This window comes from Piliocolobus tephrosceles, chromosome 3, assembly GCF_002776525.5.
Source record: "Piliocolobus tephrosceles isolate RC106 chromosome 3, ASM277652v3, whole genome shotgun sequence".
In the NCBI taxonomy this organism is placed as follows: Eukaryota; Metazoa; Chordata; class Mammalia; order Primates; family Cercopithecidae; genus Piliocolobus; species Piliocolobus tephrosceles.
This window is the reverse complement of record NC_045436.1, coordinates 5,395,484-5,417,234: the sequence shown is the minus strand read 5'-3', so window position 1 is coordinate 5,417,234 and position 21,751 is coordinate 5,395,484. Positions and strand designations below refer to the sequence as shown.

The window sequence follows — 21,751 nt, the reverse complement described above, 5'->3', positions numbered from 1 at the left end:
CCAGTTGTGAGACACTGGGCAAGTTTCTCAACTTCATTGAGCTGCAGTTTTCTCCTCTGTAAAATGAGGGCACTGCCACCTGCTAAGAGGATTACATGGAGAGTGAGTGAGAGGGTATATGCAAAAGGCCTAGCAAGGGCCTGGCACACAGCACACGCTCCGTACATCAGCACTGCTTAACCCTGGGTTTGCACAACAGGCTGGATTAATGGAATTGAAGTCTAGTGATTACACACAACCTATGCTTATAAAAAGATTTTTAAATGTAAAAACATTTTGATTTTGTAAAATAAAATATCAATGGTGTGCGATTTTTCCAGTGTCCATAACCACTGAGAAATAAAATCACAGAGGGCAGAGCTTGTGCAATATTTAGGCATTTAGAGATCACTTAGCCTGAGCCATTCACTGTACAGACAAGGCCTAAAGAGTAACTGCAATAGCTTCTCTTCCTGATGGTAACCTTTAACTGCCTTTCCTCCCATTTAGTTCCAACTCTGAATTTAATAACCCCATACCCAAAAGTATGGTAAATTTTAGGTGACATATATTTCAAAACACGAGAAAATCCAAAAGCGAAGCTCACGTTCTAAAAGAAGCGAACATTCTAAAAGAAGGGAGCCCTATGGGTCAGTGCCATGCCACAGTCTTTGCATGCAGGTCTCACAGGGGTCCTACGTCAGGAAGCAGCTGCTCTTATCCCCCGTTATGCAGAAGAGCTCTTATGCTCCAGTGCCTTCCAGCTTTCCACCCCGTCCCTGCTGAGGGGCTGGTCTCTGTCTCACGTCTTCCTTGTGGCAGAGCTGGGATGAGATGGCTCCAGCCCAGATAGAGCCCTTTCTTCTACTGAAAGCATTAGCCCTAGACCAGGCTCTCTATCAATTAAAGGCTAAAGAACAAATGGAAAAACTGTGCCACAGGTGCATTCCTTAAACGAGGAAAGTAAGAACGTGGACTCCACTTATCCCAGCCTGGAGTCTCTGGGCCTGTTTGTCAGCCACCGTTCTCCAGTGACTTCACACAAGCCTGAGTGATTGCGGGGGGCTGGCCATGAGCATGCAGAAGGCAGATCTCTCCACTCCTCGGACTGGGCATGTTTCCCCAAAACATCCTGTGCTGGGAGCCACAGAGGCCCAGAGAAGCCCTCAGCCTCAGCTGACGAAGATCCCAGCTATGAAGATGAGCTGACAGTGCTAAGCACAAGAACTGTTTCCACACAGAAACACACGAAAAACAACAGAAAACAGAATTCCCCTCCTCACAGAACCCTCGTGTTGGCTCAGTATCCCGAGGAGGCAGGAATCGGAACAGCCACTCCCAAGAAGAAAAATGAGGAACAGAGATGTTGAGAAACTTGCCAGAGTTGCCAACTGAGACAGCACAGAGGAGAGAAAACAAAACCGGACTTCTGACTCCAGGGCCTGCACACCGCACACAGCAGCCCCGCTTCCCTGCTCTTCTGGCCTCTGACGAAATTTCAAGATCCGCTTTCCATTTTATGCTGAGCTTTCTTTGTGCTCCAAAGCCAAGGTTTCTCTTCCTTTCATATGGGTTCAGAGGCTCTTCACTCCTAAGGACTTTCCATAAATATCACGGTCTTCTTTTCCTTTCCCCTCCAAATACAAACAAACAAACGCCACCAAGCATGCTTTGGGGGCTGGGATTCCAGCACAGCCCAAGTCGCAGGTGCAGGAAGGGCTGGAAGTCAGATCCTGGGGTAAGGCTCCTGGGTGAGACCTTGCACAGCCCATGAACGTGACTGGGATGCTAACTTCCTTTAAGTACACAGTTTTCAGCTTCAGGGAAATAGCTGCAGATAAGAAAAGATACACACGCTCTGAACTTCTGTTTTCAGCTGACACAAACGCGAGTTGAAGAGCGTCATGTCTAGATGAAGGTCCACAGCATCTGAAGTCGTCAGGAAGATGAGCCATATTAGGACACCGACAGTTTTAAAACGGGGCCTTGAGCACCTTCACTTAGGAGCAGAGAACCCTGAACCTGCCCCTGAGGGCAGCAGTTCTCTCTGTGACCCCAAAATCGGTGACTCAAAGTGCTTTGGTGGATGCACCGCGCCCCATGTCCTCTGTTTCCTTGGTTTGACTCCACCACTCCCACTTCCACGCTGACTTCTTACACAAGGCAGCTGACTGCAGCTGTGCTTCCAGATCAGTGCTACTATGGAACTATCGACATAAGTTGTTATTTCATTTTCCCTTTTGATTAGTTTGAATTTGCTTTTGCTTTTTGTTTATTACTTACTTCAAATACAATGGAATAAAGAAGTCTGGAGATGCTTCTCTAGCAACTCCAAACAAGCTGAAGCTGAAGGTGTTCACATGGCACCAACAGGCACATGAGTAATCCACTTAACCTTCCTGGTCTCAGTTTTCCTGAAAGCATCTGGGCTGGGAGGGAAGGGGAGTATTTGGATTAGATGATCTCAAAAGCTCTTCCAGTTCTAGGGTGACGCTGGTTGTAGGTTAACTCTCTATTCCAGACCAGTTTTTAATGCCTCCCTGAGAACACACATATTGTCTAACCATCTCAGGAATACTGCTGGAAGGGAGATGATACATTTTTACCTGAAAGCCGTTTTGCACTCTGACATTCTGCTACACTTTCTGGAAGGCTCTTGTTCAACAAGTTTGATTTGAATGTCTTTCTATTGATCATATTCTCAATTACTTTCACCAGGAGTAAATTATTTTCAAATCGGAGTCCTCTCAATCTCAAAGCTATTGTGTCTTTGCTCCGCCCAACAAAATGCAAGCCTGGTGTGGTTTCCCGAAGGATTCAAAGCCTTTACTGATGGCTGCTGGTCAGCAGCAGATTTCCACTCTCTCATTATAGCCAGTGAGTCCTTCAGATGATGCTTTCTTCTCGAGTCTACTCTCCAGCCCCTCTTACCCATCCTCCCCCATTACTCTACTGTGGTTTTAATTAAACCATCAACCACCTAATAAAATTCTGATGCCACAGATCAGGCAAGCGGTCACTTTGTGATGGATCTTTAAATATGACATGTCTCTCCGCCAGAGCTTCCCAAAGTGGCACTTTGAAATGTCCCTCCCTAGTATGAAAGGTTTACAAATCACACTAGAAGTTTATGTTGTCTTAAAACATCCAATGCAAGTACTGTCTCTTCTCTTTCTCACCGTAATATTTAGACCATAGAGGAGAAGACAGACTTGCAAAACTGAATGTAGTTTTCTAATATACTACTGGGATTATAGTTCAATGATTAGTAGAGGGGAAAACTAGCAAACAGCAGCCTCCAAATACCAGTTTCCCAAAGAGATGAATAAATATGGTCAGAGGAGGTTGACATTCAGATGAACAGCCCAAACAAAGGAACTCCATCATGAAAAACAGGCAAATGGCCGACTCTATTGGAGAACATAAAGCAAGAAAGGTGAATACACACAGAAAGCTGCCTTTCCTGGCAGCATGTTATACAATTTCTGACGGAGGAACTAAAATTAGCCACAGTCAGTAACAGGGAAATGTTTTATATCAGTGTGAGCTCTAGAAAAGCAGCAGCGATGGAACATTGTGGCTCCATCCAGTAAGCTCCCTCCACAAGGTTCTGGAGAATCCAGACAATGAAAACAACGGAAAGAACCAAAGACCAGGCTGAAAAGCCAGGCTCCAGCCAAACCTCCTGTTGACTGCCATCCTGGCACTGAAATCCTTCCTTTCAAATCTATGCAAATGTCCTGAAGACCATAATGAAATTTTCATTTCTCTCTGCATGGATCTGCTCTTCTCCGGATTCTTTTGCTTGAGCAGATGCCACTGCTGGCAGAACAGCAAGAAGAGGTCTTTCCAGAATCCCCAGGAAGACCTCATGAAAGTCTTACTCAACAGATAAACATAGAGGTCTATTCTAAAGCTCCGACCCCCTAAAAAAAGAAGAGAAAAAGAAAACCACATGGAGTGTAACGATGCCTGCAGCAGCAGGATATAGAAGAAAGTCATGGGTTTTCAGCCATAACTATGTAAATATAAGTAAAGTGGCTGAGTGTTTCACGCTTCAGTTAGCTCTACTGTAAAATTAAGGCATAAACATTCGGCTTTGCCTCCTTTGGTGGGTCCTTGTGAAAATCAAATGAGATCACGGGATGTGGCTGTGTTCTGAATGGCAGAGCCCGTGCAGCTGTCCAGGGCAGCAACACAGGGTGAGGGGTTAAGGACCAGCCTTTGGCATCAACGGCTCATGGGTTCTAGCTGTACTTCCAATCGTTCCTCCCTCAGACACACAGCTTTACCTACGACAGCCGTAGATCCATATATATATATGTTTTTTAAAGACAGGCTCTCACTCTGTCTCCTAGGCTGGGGTGCAATGCTGCAATCAGGGCTCACTGAAGCCTTGAACTCCTGGGCTCAAGTGATGCTCCTGCCTCAGCCTCCCAAGTGGCTGGGACTACAGGCACATGCCACCACACCCAGCTAACTTTTTTTATTTTTTGTAGAAGTGGGATCTCACTATGTTGCCCAGGCTGGTCTCTGATTTCTGGGCTCCAGTGATCCTCCCACTTCAGCCTTCCGGTGCGGGGATTACAGACGTGAGCCACCACACCCAGCCAGATTCGTCACTTTTAAAAAGGGGATGATGATGATGTCCAGCTGACAGGGTTACTCTAATTATAATTAAACAAGTCAACTGTATCATACCAGGCTTGGCAGCTCAGGCCTGTAATCCCAGCACTTTGGGAGGCTGAGGCGAGCAGATCACTTGAGCCCAGGAGTTCTAGACCAGCCTGGGCAACATGGCAGAACCCCATTTCTATTAACAACAACAATAACAACAACAAATAGTCAACTGTACCGAAGCACTGAGCATGGTTCCCAGGGCACGATAAACTTGCAACAAATGGTAGTTCTTGTGACTGAATACTGGTAAGGACCAAATAGGGACTGGCACATGTAACAGTTCAAAATGCATTTGCTGGATAAATCACTGATGACAAGCTTATCCTGTTTGACAGATTATAGTCTTCCTGTAGCCAAGGTTTATTCTCACATCCCACTTACGTTCCTAGCATAAATGCACACTAGGACCTACGCTAAGTGAAGTAAGCCAGTCACAAAACAATAAACACCGTGATTCCACTCGTATGAGGTACCCAGAATGGCCAAATTCATTGAGATAGAAAATAGGTAGGAGGTTGCCAGGGGGTAGGGTGGAGGAGGGAGAAGAGGACTTAGTGTTTAATGTGGACACAGTTTCAGTTTTGCAAGATGAGAAACGTTCTGGTGGTGGCTGCCGGTGACAGCTGCACAACATGAACACGCTTAATGCTACTAAACTGTGCACTTAAAAATGGCTAAAATGGTAAATTTTATGTTAATGTATTTTACCACAATTTTTAAAAGTGAAAAAAAAAAGAAAAAACAAGAAAGTTGGCATTCAGGAAAAATGAGATTAGATTTAGTGGCTGATAATTCACAAACAACGGTCCTTTAATTCCAGTGCTGGTCTGAGCCAGTGTTGGGGGTGGCACCTACTGGAGGACACCCCATGTGGCAGCGTGGAAAGAGCACAGGGAAGAATCCCTGAACAATTTACTACAACTGAACTGCAGTTTCCTAGGATGGGGCCTCTGCGTTTTATTTTTAATATCTGCAAGCAGTAACACTGACTCAGGATTTATATTTCCTAATTATGATTGATTTCCACAAAGTTAAATGGAGATCATCAGGAAGACAGGAGAAGATGACGTAATGCCGGTGAACAGGAGGGGCCGTCCTTTTACTCTGTAAGAATCAAGAACCAACTGGATCTGTTCCTTCTCCTGTGACTCTGCCCGGGCCAACTCCTGCCATTATGTCGCCAGTTCCCTGGGGAATTGGCAATGGGCTCAGTCGTCTGGCCTAATTAGAACCTGTACTAGATATAAAAAGAAAGAGGAAATATGTGGAAAGGACAAGTATGCTTGGTGGAATGGAGTGGATCTAGCAATGAGCTTGGGGTCTGAAGGTTGAGGTCAAGTCCTGGCCCAGACACGTGCTGACTGTACGACCCTGAGTAAGTCCCTTCCCTTTCAGAAATGAAGGAACAGGAGGAGATCACCCCTAAGGCCCTATCCAGTCTGTTCAAACTGAGAATCCATTAAAACACTGCCAAATTTCTAATAACTTGGACGAATAAATTAGACTCTGATGAACCACTGCCCTAAAGAAATCTTATCTGTTAACCATACATAAAAATGTTATGGGAGCCCAGGCACTGTGGCTCAAGCCTGTAATCCCAGCACTTTGGGAGGCCGAGGCAGGCAGATCACCTAAGGTCAGGAGCTCGAGACCAGCCTGGCCAACATGGTGAAACCCCAACTCTACTAAAAATACAAAAATTAGCTGGAGTGGTAGTGTGTGCCTGTAATCCCAGCTACTCAGGAGGCTGAGGCAGGAGAATCGCTTGAACCTGGGAGGCAGAGGTTACAGTGAGCCGAGATCATCCCACTGCACTCCAGCCTAGGCGACAGAGCGAGACTCTGTCTCAAAAAGAAAAAAAAAAAAAAATGTTATGGCCAACTGAGTAAAGAAATGCTGTGATCCTGTCCTCTACCTGAGAACAAAAGTGTCTAAGAAGATGTTGATCAAGATCATTAAAGTATGAAAAACTCCAGGAAGAGTAACTCCTAGGACAGAGGAGAGATGCTCTGTGGGGTGGTGAGATGGGTGACCCTAGGCCACAGCACTGCGCAGCCGGTTCCCAGGCCTCCCAGAGCCTCCCGCTGCCGCTCACCTGCATAGGAAGACACGGGGGAGATCTGCAGAGGGTAGAGCTCGCTCATGCTGACCGGCTGCTCATCGCTCTCAGTGGTCACCTCTACGACTTGGCAAATGTCCGGCGGATTGGTGACAATCTCTTGATCCTCAATGTTGCTGTCCAGATGGGACTGTCCTACAACTTCAAAGAAAAGACAGCCATCATGCAAAGTCCCCTGACCTCACAGTTCTAGCACACTTTCTCAAGAAAGAAAGTCTTCCCCAAAAGAGCCAGGTTGCCAGGCTCCCATCACCATCTGTCCCCCGCCATGGGGCTGAAGAACAAGCCTGAGCTCTGTAGCTCTGGGGTGATGGTTCCCAGGGAGCAGCCGGCCAGCACTTGGTTCCCCAGGTCTGTCTCCAGCATGCCTGCCAATGGCACGCACCGTAGCCATGTCCTATCCAGCTCAGCAGAATTCCACTCAACCCCGTCACAGCCAAGGCCACAGGACCAGAGGCAGCATCCAGCCCAGCCCCAGGGCCAGACATGACAGTACTTTGAACCTGACCGATTTCTGCTCCCTGTTCTTGCTCCGAAAGAAGGCGCTGTGCTTATTTTCTGGATTCTATGATCCAGGGAGACATTATCAAACCTTACCAAAGAGGAAGGACCATGAAAATCCACCCAATTGTGGCACATCTAGCTGTGGGGTGCTCTGCTTACGCTCCCAGCTCTCTTCCTACTCTGCAGGCAACATGTCCAACTGGCTGAAATATCAGCACGGTGGAATAGAGTCAGATCTCCAATTCTGGCAAACATTAGTAGCATCAGCTCCCCGGAACACTGATAAGACAGAATCTGACAACCCTAGCTCTGAAATCTGCCTCAATTTTTAAAATTATATTGTTTATTTCGAGATCATTATAAACTCACACACAGTTGTAAGAAATAATACAGAGAGATCGTGTGCCTGTTACTCATTTTCTTCCAATGGTTATATCCTGCAAAGCTAGAATACAATATCGCAACCAGAGTATTGACATAAATAACAATCCACCCATCTTGTTCTGATTTCCTCAGTTTTACTTGCACTCTTTTGCGTGAGTGTGTACCTGCGCCAGGACTAAGTGCAGTTTTATCACACGTGAAGTTTCATGTACCTACCACCACTGTCAAAACACCGAACAGTTCCATCACCACCAGTCTCTCTCATGTTACTCTCTGTAACCATAGCCACCTTCCTTCAGTACCTCCCCATCTATCTCTTTGTCCAGGACCCCTGGGCAACTACTAATCTGTTCCCCACTTCATTAATTTGTTCATTTCAAGGATGTTATATTAATGGACTCATATAGTAACCTTTTGGGGCTGGCTTTTTACTCAGCAGAATTCACTGCAGAGTCACCCAAGTTGTGTGTTCCTTTTCTATTGCCGAGTAGTATTCCATGGTATAGATGTACCAGTGTTTATTCTCCCCCTGAAGGATGTCTGAGTTGATACAAGCCTTTGACTATTACAAATAAGGCTGCTATGAATGTGTGTGTTCAGGTTTTGCATGAACATCAAGTTTCCATTTCTCTGGGATAAATGCCCAAGAATGCAATTGCTGAGTCATATGGTAATTTCATGTCTAATTTTACAAGAAATTGCCAAACTGCTTCCCGGAGTGACCGTGCCACTTTACATTCCCACCAGCAATGTCTGAGTGATGAGATTTCTCCATACCCTCGGCAGCGTTTCGTGTTGTCACTGTTTATTTCTTTTGGCCATTCTCATAGGTAAGTAATGATATTTCATTGCCATTTCGATTTGAAGATCCCTAAGGTCCTGCCCTAATTTTAAACGAAACTGACCTCATACCGCTGTCAGTTGGATGAAATGTCCCTGAAAATTAGCTTCAATAAATAAAGGTGAAGAAATAATTCCCAAGGTCCTCGTATATGTTATTTTAACATTTTATCCCACAAGGATGACAGAGAAAGCATCGTTATCCTGTTATAGATGAAGAAACTCAGGCACAGAGAGGGAGAGTGACTTGTCCAAACTCACACAGCTTAGAGAATATGCGGTGCTCTATGTTGCTGACATTTTCTCACCAGTCGGCAAAGTATCCAGGTTCGAATGCATTCCAGTCTCCTTGAGACGCCAGGCGTCATGGAGAGGCTCCTGTTTTAATCACTCCAAGTATTTTATTTTCTGAAGTATTTTTGTTTATAAACAGGTTCCTGTTTTAATTGCTTTCTGTGGAGTGATAAGCACATTCTCTGCTTGCTACGCAGGGAAGGTTTTAGAGGGCAGTGGCAATTCTTAGGTTCTTTAATATAGAAAGGAAAGGCACAGAAGAGGCTCAGAAAGGGGATTTGGGGCTGTGATAAGAGTCCAAAAGCCACAGCATACAGAATGGGAGGAAACCGGATCTTGTTTAGGTTTTCCTGGTGGGGATAAAATTAAAGAAAAGGCAGGCAGGCTATATATGGCAGGCAGATCCCAAGCCTGTTTATTTCATCCTTTGGACTATCCTATTTGAGGGTGAGGACGTCAATTATGCAGGTCACTAGACACAGACTGACGCTGACCTACACTGACCTCTCTCAAGTTTCTTCTGCCTCTTCCCTCCAAGTAAAATAAAATGGCAGGAAAACAAGATAATGTCCTGCCCTAGCCCAAGTCCTAAGCAGCAGCTGGTGGGTGGAGGTAGAAACCGAATGGGTGAGTTTGAGGAGGGAGGGCACAGTGATACTTTGCATACTAAGGCAACGAAGGCCTTAGATAAATGTGACTTAAGTCGAAGCCATTTAAACTTCCAGTACTTCAAAACTCATCTCTCCTTTGCATGTTGCTCCTAATAGAAAGCCAGCAAGCTAGCTGGGACTACAAACAATGGCAGCCGCTCAAGTATCCCCCTAGTCAGATCCCTTTGTTCCAACCAGGAATTCTTTCTCTCACTGCTTTTCCCCATGACATCCAAGTCGGTTATTCAACTAACAGAGATTTATGGAACACCTGCTTTGCACCTCCTAGCCTCCCAGGGCTAGAAGGAGCAGCGGAAGATCGATGCAGTCAAGCATCCGGTTTGTATGAAGTTCATAAACATGGCTATAGGCCAGCGACTAACCATCTAGAGAGTAAGTTTAAGGTCGTGAACACAGAAAAGAAAGAAAAGAAAAAGAAGGGGGGCCGTACGATGGAAGCTGGAGAAGTGGGGTGTTTTTTCTAGTTTGAGGAATCAAAGGCTTCAATGAGGCAGTGGCACAGGGGTGGGGGTTGAGTAAAAGGCAGCGTGCACCATGCCCCTGACTTCTGGAGCCCCTTCCTGACCCGCCAGCACAGACCGGCCTCTGTCCCCTGGGTGCCTCTCACTCACTGTCCCCGTCGCTCGGCCGAAACTACAACGGGGCGTGACCTTGCGACACTTCTGGACTTCCGGCCTTGTGTTGCTGGTTAATTCTATATACCCGTATGGAACTTTGAACTGGTCAGTGGCATCTCTCCTCAACGGAAGTATGAACTTTCTGTGTCCAGTCATGACACACACTCACAACTCCCACCAGAGGCACTCAGGGACTCTCCCCTGAATAAAGGGACACGTGAAGGGGCTGAGGTTCACTGACTGGAGCCAGAGTCGAGTCCTGCAGGAGATTGTGACAATCTGCAATTACGAGATGTGACAATTAATGTTTTCTAGAAAACGTCAAGACTTCTGGCAAGTGGACTCTTGAAGCCTTTGGGAAGTGATAAAGGCAGCCGGCTGTGGGTGCGAGGGCTGGGGGCCAGGGAGGAAACGTGTTGGGGTGATGAAAATGTTCTGTCTTGAGTATGGTGGTAGTTACATCACTGAGTGCATCTGTCAACATTTATAGGACTGTATGCCTTAAAAGGGGTGACTTTTACCATATGTCACTTAATATACATGACCTGGGATAAAAAGTAGATAAGCATGTCCACGCAGATTTTAGGTGTATCCTGAATGCGGGTGACCAGGACAGAAAAGTCAGTCTTTGTTTTCTGGGCTATGATCTGGATACCAAGTTAATGTAATTATGTTATCTCTCAGGCCAAATTCCCCCACAGGAGTGTGCTGTTTTATGCCCTGGTAAGGGACAATGGCTTCTCTCCATCCAAACATCCTGGGTACTTCAGAAACTTTCCAGCTCCCGAGTGAAAGCCCATGAGAGAAGCAGGGAAATCCCGGTATTGAAATGCTCGCGAGATGAGCATCAACACTATCGCTAACCAGTCTCTATCTGTTTCTCTCTCTCTGTCTCTCTGTCTGTCTCTCTCTCTGTCTCATGCCACGTGAACTGATTTCCCTGAACTGCTCACAGCAACACTGACTCCTGATGGCTGAAAAGACACATGAATAACAAACTTACCTGCTACAGCAAATAGAGTCAGAAGTGGCACTCCTCTGGGTACTAAAGAGTGTCCTGACTGATAATAATGACAAAACCTGACTTTCTGAGCACCTGTCTTTGCCTCTACCTACCACCTCTCAAGACCTCACAGCCCATGAGGAAGGCACAATAGTGACCCCCATTCTAGACATGCTGAAACAACCGGACGAGACATAACCACGTAACTAATTCAAGGTCAGACAGCCAATCAGCAGCAGAACCGGGATTCAATGTTAGCCTTACCTGACTCCAAATTTCAACTCTTTATAATATGCTCTCCCTAACAGAGAGAGTTAATGAAGTCCAAACTGAGCTACTGTTGGCTTTCTTAGCCCCTCTCAGGATAAAAAACTTTTGAATCTCACCTTAGTGAGTCTTCAGGCTCATAACTAATAGTGACATTTCTTTTCAACAGTTCTCTGTTGTGTGCCAGGGAAATTCTCAGTTAGAAGGAGAAATCCACTAAGTTTCTCCAGTTTATTAAAGTCAGCACATTTGAAAAGAGTCACCCACAGGAATGCAATTTTAACTGAATCTAGTTGCTGAGAATTATAACAATATTATTTATGGCTGGTTACTGATGAACCGGTTTGATTCCTTAAAAGGTCATTCTTACTTTATTAGCCATTGTTGACTTAATGTAGGTCTCCACCTGAGAAAGCAGCTTGCTCTCACGCCTCAGAGAAAGTACTTAAAAGCAGATTATTAGAAACAGAGGGGTCCTTGGAGGGAGTTTGGTCCTACCATTTTACAGCTGAAAAAAGCTGAAACCCAGAAGTCAGGAAGATTGCTAAGGTCACCCAGGTAGCCGCAGAGTCAAGAATGAAACTGATTAGCAGGCATATAAACTCAGGCCATCAGCAGGGCATCACGCAGGGAATTTCCCCCGCCCTTCTGAAGATTTCAGGAGTTAAACTTCACACCAGCCCTGATGACACAGCACAGATGGAGGCTACTTTTCTTAATCAAATATATTTTAATATGATTTTGGTAATATCATAATCATAACATATCATTTTACCCCCTTCTAGCCCCAGAGTGATTTATCTGTACATTTCACTTCATCCTCACAGTAACTCTGTGAGATGGGCCGGATCCGTATGATTATTTCCATTTTCTATGCAATTTTAAATATTTCCATTTTATAAATAATTATATATTATTTCCAATCTATATAGATATTGAATTTCAAAAGATTAAGGAGTTTGCCCAAAATCACATGGTAAATAAAAAACTTCAGAAGCAGGTCTAGAAACCACATCTTTTGACTTCCAATCTCGTGCTCTTTCGGTATAAAATACAGCCATGATTTGGTTTAGGCACTCGAGAGCCACGGTGGGAGAGACAGTCACCGCGGGGTCGGTGATTCAGAGACAGGGACCTGTAGTTGCCTGAGGCCAGGCTCTCCCTGACTACAGGCTGCACACACCTCACCAGGGTGACAGAGTGCAGGAGTAGGCAAGAGTGGGACGGGGCACCATGCACCCTGTACCCCGGGAGAAAGCAGCATCTCAGGCTACTACACGAAGGGAAGCACAGGATGTATCCCAGTAAAAACTCAGTAGAGGCTAGGCGCGGGTTTTTTTTACAGCTGAAACCCAGAAGTCAGGAAGATTGCTAAGGTCACCCAGGTAGCCACAGAGTCAAGAATGAAACTGATTAGCAGGCATATAAACTCAGGCCATCAGCAGGGCATCACGCTCACACCTGTAATTCCAGCACTTTGGAAGGCCGAGGCAGGTGGATCATTAGAGGTCAGCAGTTCGAGACCAGCCTGATCAACATGGTGAAACCCCGTCTCTACTAAATACAAAAAAAATTACCCAGGCGTGGTGGCACATCCCTGTAATCCCAGCCACTTGGGAGGCTGAGGCAGGGGAATCACCTGAACCCGGGAGGCGGAGGTTGCAGTGAGCCAAGATCACGTCACTGCACTCCAGCTTGGACAACAGAGTGAAACTCAGTCTCAAAAAAAAAAAAAAAAAACACTCAGTAGAGGTAACCAATGTCTCCAGGGTCAATGATCTGGGAGCAGAAGTGTGGATGAGACGTGTTGGGCTGGAGCTACACCTCCTGTTGGAACTGCCACACGTCCACTCCTCACTGTGCCCTGTGGACAAAGCCTTTGCAGCTGCTCCACCAGAAAGAGGCCCACCACCAACCTCACTGTCTCCATGAGCAGCCACAGGGAGCTGAACTTGTTCAGAGTAATTCAAGTTCAAAGACAGGTATGAAAGCGGTGGGCAGGGCCCAGGTCATGCCAGACCCCGGGGACCTGGGGGAACTCAACTCCTTCTCTTGGGGTCAGTGGTGACATGATGACACTGGCATTTTTATTCTGTGAGAAGAATAAATGGGGGGCAGAATGGAAGCAGAGCCCAGCTGACAGGCAAGGCAGGCCCACACACAGTGTCCGAAACAGAAGGGATGGACTTGAGAAGTATGGTGAGGGAAGACAGGAGGAGTGACAGTTCATTATAAACGAGGTAGTGGCAGCCAGGGAGAGGAGGAGGAAGAAAACAATATATAGCATCACAAAAAGATGACAGCTTTCTTGAGTAAATAAAAACTTCTTAAGGCTGAAAACACAGCAGCCCAACTCCACTGCCCGGGTCTCTGGGTTGGCACCTGGTGACTGAGGAGCAGCCCCACAGTCTCACCTCAGTGCCCAGGCGCCCCAGGTCCAATACAGCCAAGAATAAAGTATGTTGTTGTGGGTTCTGTGTCTGGGCATACTGCGATGTAAGGGTTCACATCTCATATGGTGTTTCATCTTGCTAAGAGCGTTCTAGGGGTGTGGATAAAATCGAATGCCTTGTCTCAGGCCCCTTCTCCTAAGGCGTGAACAACTCAGTTTCCAGGAGGAAGGCATGGGCACGGCTGACAGCATAGGTGATCTCTTCAGAGGGGGTGCCCTCCATCTAAAGACTCACCCAGAGCTACTTTTTAATCTTTGTTCTTTTTGGGAGTCTCCCTCTATCACCCAGGCTGGAGTGCGGTGGTGCCATCTCGGCTCAGTGCAACCTCCACCTCCTGGGTTCAAGCGATTCTCCTACCTCAGCCTCCTGAGTAGCTGGGACTACAGGCACCTGTCACCACGCCCAGTTAATTTTTGTATTTTTAGTAGAGACAGGGTTTCACCATGTTGACCAGGATGGTCTTGATCTCCTGACCTCGTGATCCACCCACCTCGGCCTCCCAAAGTGCTGGGATTACAGGTGTGAGCCACTGTGCCCGGCCCCAGAGCTACTTTTTATCTTATAAATAAAATTTCTATCTGAAGCATAATAAAATATGGCAAAAATAAGGGGAAACAAAGGATATGGGAAGAGATGAAGACCCAGTGCCACAGCCCTGTGTCACCTCTGGTCATCCTGAAACCATGGCAAGTGCTGGGGCCAGAGTCTGCCAACCTTGAGTTCAACTGGGTGGCCCTCATGGGGACCCTAACACTGGCCAGTAAGCTGTGGATCTGCTCTCCTGCGCCTTCGGGAGCCCATGTTGATACTTGGGTTTGCAGGCTTGCCTTAAAAAGCTGCTTGAGTTTCACTGTAGATAAAGATAGGCAAATTTGGAAACAATTACCAAAAAAAGAATATCCTATAGGGGGCACTTTGGGCAGACCAAAATTAAGACAAAAATCCCAACTCCATGACTTCCTAATTGCCATATGTCTAGTCACTACAGACTGCTCTATTTACTGCAGAGTAATGAATAGACTCTCTGGTTTCATAGCAATCTTTGCTTTATTAGAGGGTGGGGCTGTGTTTTATCAAGAAACACAACAGGGTTACAGAGCACTGCCTAGGCCGGTCAGACAGAATGTCCGCACCTGCAAACTTTTTACACTGCCCGGGAGATGGTTTCAATACAAAAAAGCACCGCTGACCTCGGCAAGAGGCCAGCGGAGGCCTGCCGGGACACTTCAGTATGCTGCTGGCTTCTTCCGTTCCTAAAAACAGAAGTCACCACACACACAACAAAAATTCAATGCTAAAAGAAAGTAAAAATAAAAAGGAGTTTTTTCTTCTCCTTCCCCTTAAAGGGAAAGCAGGCTGAGGTCTTTTGGGCACCACACCTGTGCATTTGGCCATACGGGAGGGAAGGAACATCAGAAGACGTGTCTTCGTTGTCAAGACCGTGCCCTGCTCGGGGGCGGGCACAGCTAGCTACATCTGGAAGTTGTTCAACTGTCACGAAGGAGGAAAAGCACTGCTCCTCTGAGACCTCAATCTAAATTCGGTGCCTTGGTTTTTCCCTCTCCTTTCTTTTCTTTTGCAGTATTTACCACACAGGGTAACACTGCAGTTATCTGTGGGTGTCTTTGTTTACTATCTGCGTCCCTCCTTTAAAAAAAGAAATTGGGCCTCCTCCATCTATTTCCTGCTCCTAGTACTGAGTCTGATATACAGAAGGTGCTCAAAAATATCGGCTGAATCAGAGTGGGCCCTTTGGCAACCTGTCTCTGTGCCTCAGTTTCTCTGTCTGCCAGGAAGCAGCTGCTGAGAGGACTTGTGAGGACCATCTTCCCTCTCCTTGGGTCCCGAGTGAAATAAATACTCTTTTGTCCACGTGAACCAAATCGTGAAAGACTGGGATCGCTAGCCACGAGCCGCCGGGAAACAACCGTTTCTCCTGGGAGGTCAGCCCAGCCTTCTTCCACGGAGATTGACCCGTCTAAGTTCTTTATCTGATCCTCAAAAGCCTTCGTTTCTCAGCCTTGAAATCCGGGGGCTGGAACTTGCATTCTGAGATGATTCCAAGACCTCCTCCCACTGACTGTTATTTGAAGTTCACTGTTTTACAAATTTTAGGCCCCAGGGGGCTGCTCGTATGTATAAAAAATGAGATGTCAAAACAGTTTACCTATGATGTTCACCGTACTATCCACTTCATTTTTTATAGCTGAAGTCAGGACCGCATACTCAGGAGAAATATCACTTACTCCATTACTAAGCCCCAGAGATGACTCAACTGGTTCTTGCTAGGAAGAAGAAAAGAAAAAAGAATTGAGAACACTTCCTTTCCCCTCCCTTCTCTTAGCTGAAATTCTACCCTCGGCCTACTTTCTTTAATGCTAGGGTCATTCATGTTCAGCTGCCGATACATTCATTCCCTGCTTCTTTAAGCTGGCCTGTTTTAAAGCACATTTCTGCACAGGGTACACTGCTGGGTATTCAGCTCCTTCCATTTTCCTTCAAGGAAACGGTACCGGCCCATCTGGCTCGCCTTTAGGAAATGCTTCCACCTGCAGACAACAGCTTTGGGGCTACGCAGAGCTGCATCACTGTCTCTGTAAAATGCCGCACTGTGTGGATTCCACATTCTCCTCCTCTGAGGGAGTGCTCAAAAGAATCAATGCCTGGCTTTCTCCTAAGGGAGGAATCAGGCCACCTCTTTCATAGTTATTTCTTAGGGAAAGCTCTGCCTCAATGACTGGCCCAAGAACAGGAGCCTAGGGGAAGCTGTAGATGAATTCTCTGCAGATAAGTTTTGCCACGGCCTCTGGCCACCTGAGGCCCTGCACTGGATGGTTGGCTGATCACAAGGGCCGTACCCTGGCCTGAGTCCAGCCAGGCAACCCCATACCATGGGCTTTACATAACTGCCCTTCAGGTGGCTGAATATCCCATCCAGCCCAAGAATTCTGCACGCGCACACTAATGCAATAATGAGAACAAATTCCTTTCCCTTATTGGAGCTCTAAATGTGTGCTTTTTTTAAGTGCACCAGAACCCTCCATTCCCTTGTACTAAACAGCTCTGCAAAAGCCAGCCCTGAGGTGCCTGTTGCCGTTCAGCTCTCAAGGTAAGCTTGCATCTGCTGCTACGATAGCAATCAAGTCAGACAAAAGCCACACAGGACAACACCCAAGGAATCCAAAGCGGAAGAGGAGGGTGGAGAGCAGAAGGAGCACAGGACTGGAAGCAGAGGATCATGCAAGTAGATGTGACTGTGTTTGGAAAAGTCAACAGTGGTCGGCTCTGAAACATGGTGGGTGTTCTCATCCGTTTATTTATACACTAGCTGGAATCAATCCTCCCAAAATCCTCAAAAAGTCACTAACGGAAGGAGGGGAAATAACCTCCTCCTTCATAATCCCACCTGGCAAACTCCCACCTTAATAACATGACTTCAAAGGCATCGCTTCACTGTATAGCTCGGTTTTCAAATAAACGATACGCTGCCTGGTTTACCAGACGTTCCGAAGGTCCAACGTAAGGGCAGGCCCAGAACATCCATCTGTACCGGGCACGATTTCTACTCCTTCCTCCCCCAGCATCTCGCATCTCTTCTCTTACAAGTTCTAAATAAGATATCTGCCCCTTCTTGGGTCAAGCACGGTGGCTCACCCTGGAATCTCAGCACTTTGGGAGGCTGAGGCTGGAGGATTGTTTCAGCCCAGCAGTTGGAGACCAGCCAGGGCAACATAGCAAGACCCTGTCTCTACAAAAAATAAAAACATTAGCCGGGTGTGGTGGTGCATGCCTCTTGTCCCGGATACTTGGGAAACTGCAGTGCTGGGAGGATCTCTTAAGCCCAGGAGTTCGAGGATGCAGTGAGCTATGATGATGTCACTGCACTCCAGCCTGGGTGACAAAGTGAGAGCCTGATTCTTAAGGGAAAAAAAAAAAAGCCTGCCCTTTCTGGAAAAAAAAAAAAAAAACCCTTGTCTGTGACGTGGGTGAGTCAGCAGGTTTCCCTTCCTTCACAGCCAAACTTCCGACCCCCTGTCTGCCTTTCCGGACTCGGCCTCTCCACCTGGGCCCCCATTAGTTCCTGCGGTCTTGCTTCCCCTCCACCTCCAGAATCAAGCTCCCAGCGGGTCTTGAGAGCTCAGGCTTTGGAATCAGAAGGGCCTGGGGCAAAGCCTGGCACCTCCCCTCCTCACTAGCTGCGGCTCCTTATTGAACCTCTGTAAGCCACCCTAGGGCACCGCGGACAGTTGTAAACTGAGGACAGTAATAGGACTCACGTCATAGGGATAAGGTGAAGATTAAATGAGCTAACTACGTACATAGCACCTATTAGTAAATAAGTACTCACCATTACCAAAGGTCACCGACAAAACTCTGCTCTCCTAAATCCAACGGCCTTTTCTCAAATTCCTTCTCCCGGCCCCATAGTCTGACCTCTGATGGACCGTGCTGTCCCTCCATGGCCACCTGGACTGACACTGCTGCAATTCTCCACCTCTCCAACGGCAGCCTCCTTTCTCAATGGCGTCCTCAATGACCCTGGTCAGTTTCCCTCCCCCGAGTCATGCCCCACCTTTCACTCTTCCACCTCCATTTCTTCAACTCCCTCAAAAAGAACTAAGCACAGGCCTCTGAAGAAGTGACCAGAGAACTGCTCATTTGTATGGGTTTCCTTTGCTGTCTGACCTTATTTTTTTACTCATTCTGTTTCTAGGTTTCTTATAAAACTAATGAGGCAGTCAGGCTTGCATATATTTAAAAAGCTAAATTAATTCTGTTTTCTCCATTGAAGACCTCTAAATGTTACACATGATCTACAGTTTAATGAGTGACAAGTGATACTTTTATCACTTGAGAAAACCATGACTCAGAGTCTAAATTAATTTTCCAAGATCACGCTACTTTTAGCCTGCAGAGACACTGGAACTGAACTCTGTCTCTGGTCATAAAATATGGTTCAATTCCAGGAGCTTTCTGTCTTAAGAAGCCCTTGTATCCTGCCCTAGTTCCAGTGGAGACTGAGACACGCTTTTGAACACTATTCTACTCTCTCCATACTTTTTTCTTTTTTTCTTTTTTTTGAGACAGGAGTCACACTGTCACCCGGGCTGGAGTGCAATGGTGCGATCGTGGCTCGCTGCAACCTCCACCTCCCGGGTTCAAGAGATTCTCCTGCCTCAGCCTCCCAAGTAGCTGGGGTTACAGTTGCCTGCCACCATGTCTGGCTAATTTTTTTGTATTTTTAGTAGAGATGGGGTTTCACCACATTGGCCAGGCTGGTCTCGAATTCCTGACCTTAGGTGATCCGCCAGCCTCGGCCTCCCAAAGTGCTGGGATGATAGGCGTGAGCCACCGCACCTGGCCTTCTACTCCCTCCATTCTTACCCTGTATCCTGCACTGACCACTTCTATAATGGCATCATATATTCCACCGATGGAGGCTGGGAGAACCTATTCCAAACACTGTGTTACTCCCTTCACCCCACGTCAAAAGAAACCATCATTTCAAAGCCATCATCTCACTGATACTGTCATTCTGGACAGACAGTACAGTCAATGGCACAGTAAAATGGAGCCAGCACCTCCCGAAACGCCTCCATCCAGGGTGCAGGATAGGCCCAGGAGAGAAGAATCTTCACTAAACTGGGTCAAAATTTTTGAAATGATTGGAAGTAGAAACATCTAAATCTAAGCTATATTAAAAATCCAAGGATCTCAAATGAAGAAAAGGGGTGTGGAGTTCTCTATGTAAAATGAACATAGAGATCCTGCAGCCCCTGAACAGCCTTCACCCGCAGCCTCTCCTGGACCCCCGATGCCCCACTCCTGCCCTGGCTCAACTGCCTCCTGCTTTGCTGTACCATAACCTGGCCTGGTGAATCCTGGCCAAGATTCATGTCTCCTCTTTCTGCTCCCTTTCTCACTTTAGATAGAGGCTCTTCTGAAAATCAAGTAACCCATAGCTTTCTTGACTTTTAATTTTCTCAACTTACTCCAAAGATAAAATAAAAAAAAAAAAGAAAAAAGAAAAAAGAAGACCCTGCTTGGGTCCAGACCCCTCCACGGTGCATAAACGCCGCCAAACATTTATGTTCAAAACTTTTGCTCTAACTATAGAATCCAAGGTTTGGTCTACATGGGGGCATGAACTCCGCCAAACACTGACGCTCAAGAACCTTTGCTATAATTACAGAATCCAAGGTTTGGTCTATGGTTTAAGGGATTTTAAGCAAAAGCAAACTGGCACAAGAGAGAGTTCAGGGGCAGGAGCACGCTTCTTTAGACCTGTAAAATAATACACCTTTAGCTGGTCTTGAAGCTACACAAGCTCAATGGGCTTGGGGATGGACCAGAGTTAGAGGACAGCAGAGGGATTCCCCTCTGCTCCAAGCCTATGCTGGCTCAACCCTGTGCTAATGCACCTTGTCCCTGAAGCCCTGTTCAATGGGCCTCCAGCCCACCTCCCACCTTCCAAAATGCTCTAATTCATCTGTGCAAAGCCAATCTCTTTGAAGCCAGATTTAAGAACATCAAATTTAAGGGCATCTCTAGGTCTCTGCTAACAGAATGTGTAGGCTGAGAGCTGGACTTCACAAGTAGGACAGGGAACTGGACCCTGGCGAGTGCACACACCCAGCACAAAGGCTGCAATGCCACTGAGAACAGAAGCTCTCGTAAGACAGGCTGGGGCCTCCTGCCCGGTCCCAGAACCACCTTCCTTCCGCTCCTTCCTTGGAATGAGGCCATCGTCATTGTCTTCCTCCCTTCTCTCACTGCAGCTTCCCTCTTGACTTTTTTCCTTAGCTCACTTTTCTCTGCCTCTTCTCTGCAGGCCTTTGTCTGCATCTCACACAGCTTCTCTCTTGGAGAAGCCATCAGTTTCCAAAGCTACCAACGCCATTCTCAAGTACATGACCACACATCTGCCCATTGGGCACTCACTCAAGTGCTATGCTCTCCAACTTTCTAGCTGGCATTTACTTTCAGGGCTCTCTGTCACTTCAAAGGCAGCACGTCCAAAGCGAAACACCCTCTCCACAAAACGACCTCCATTCCCAACACTCCCTTCTGAAGGTGCAAGACGCAGGGGCCTCCTCTTTAGGCCGCTCTTATCTGCATCCTCCATACCCTCTTCCACTTTCTGGAGAAACGTCTCCTCCCTCCATGCCAGCAGCACCAGCTACTGACTTTCCACAGCAGTGTCTCCGCCCCCCCAACTCCTTCCTACCCCGGTGAGAAAGGCCTCCCTTATATAACCAGTTCCCTCCTGCTCTAAGTGTGCTCCAAGGAGTTCAACTGTGTCTCATCCCATAAAACTGTCCCTCAAGCTTTTCACATTGGGCTCGGAGGTCCCGTTCTGAGCCACCACATGGGAAGGGAGGATCCCGGGCAGGCAGAATAAGCCTGATAACCCGCTTCACCCAGGGCATCTCTCATCTTATCTGTTTTTCAAGTGAGTTGCTGGCGTGTGTTTTCATTTGATTAAAATTTAAAAACTGAAGACCTCTTCCAACCAGTGAAGGGATCACTGCAGGAGCAGCCCTGCCAGGGAGTGTGCCGTGTCTTCATCCAGCTCATGTCACTGTGAGAGCCAACAACTCTATGAGAAAGAGCAGCTGAACCCCTATCTGCTTTTCTATAACTTCCACCCATAGGTCTGCACTCAGAACGAATACAGACCAGGCCTAATCTTTTCCCAGCGATTTTGGCAGCCCTTCCCAATTCTGTCTCCTTCATAACACTAACACTTTGATCTGGAAGCACTTTGCAGTTTCAAGGCACGTATGTTTCAGCCGCAAACAACCGTCCGAAGCAGGAAGTACCCATTTCTATTCGCCTCACCTACACGCCTGTATTTCCCATTCTCCCCTCACACAAACCTCTGCTCTAACTAAGCCAGTTTCCTGTCTCATCCAGGAAAGACAAACCAACTCTAATCT

General features: G+C 46.9%; 1 protein-coding gene across 3 annotated transcripts in view; it reads right to left on the bottom strand.

Moving 5' to 3' along the window:
- The window catches only part of IRF2 (interferon regulatory factor 2), a 66,220-nt gene that overhangs the window by 5,605 nt on the left and 38,864 nt on the right, over positions 1–21,751 (bottom strand). For 2 of the 3 annotated variants that reach the window (XM_023220947.2, XM_023220951.1), the window contains exons 6-7: positions 15,979–16,096; positions 6,755–6,919 (exon numbers count right to left, since the gene is read on the bottom strand). In XM_023220947.2, coding sequence (XP_023076715.1) covers positions 6,755–6,919; positions 15,979–16,096 — 283 coding nt within the window. The remainder of the gene's footprint in view (positions 1–6,754; positions 6,920–15,978; positions 16,097–21,751) is intronic. The other variant, XM_023220948.2, reaches the window with a different exon arrangement.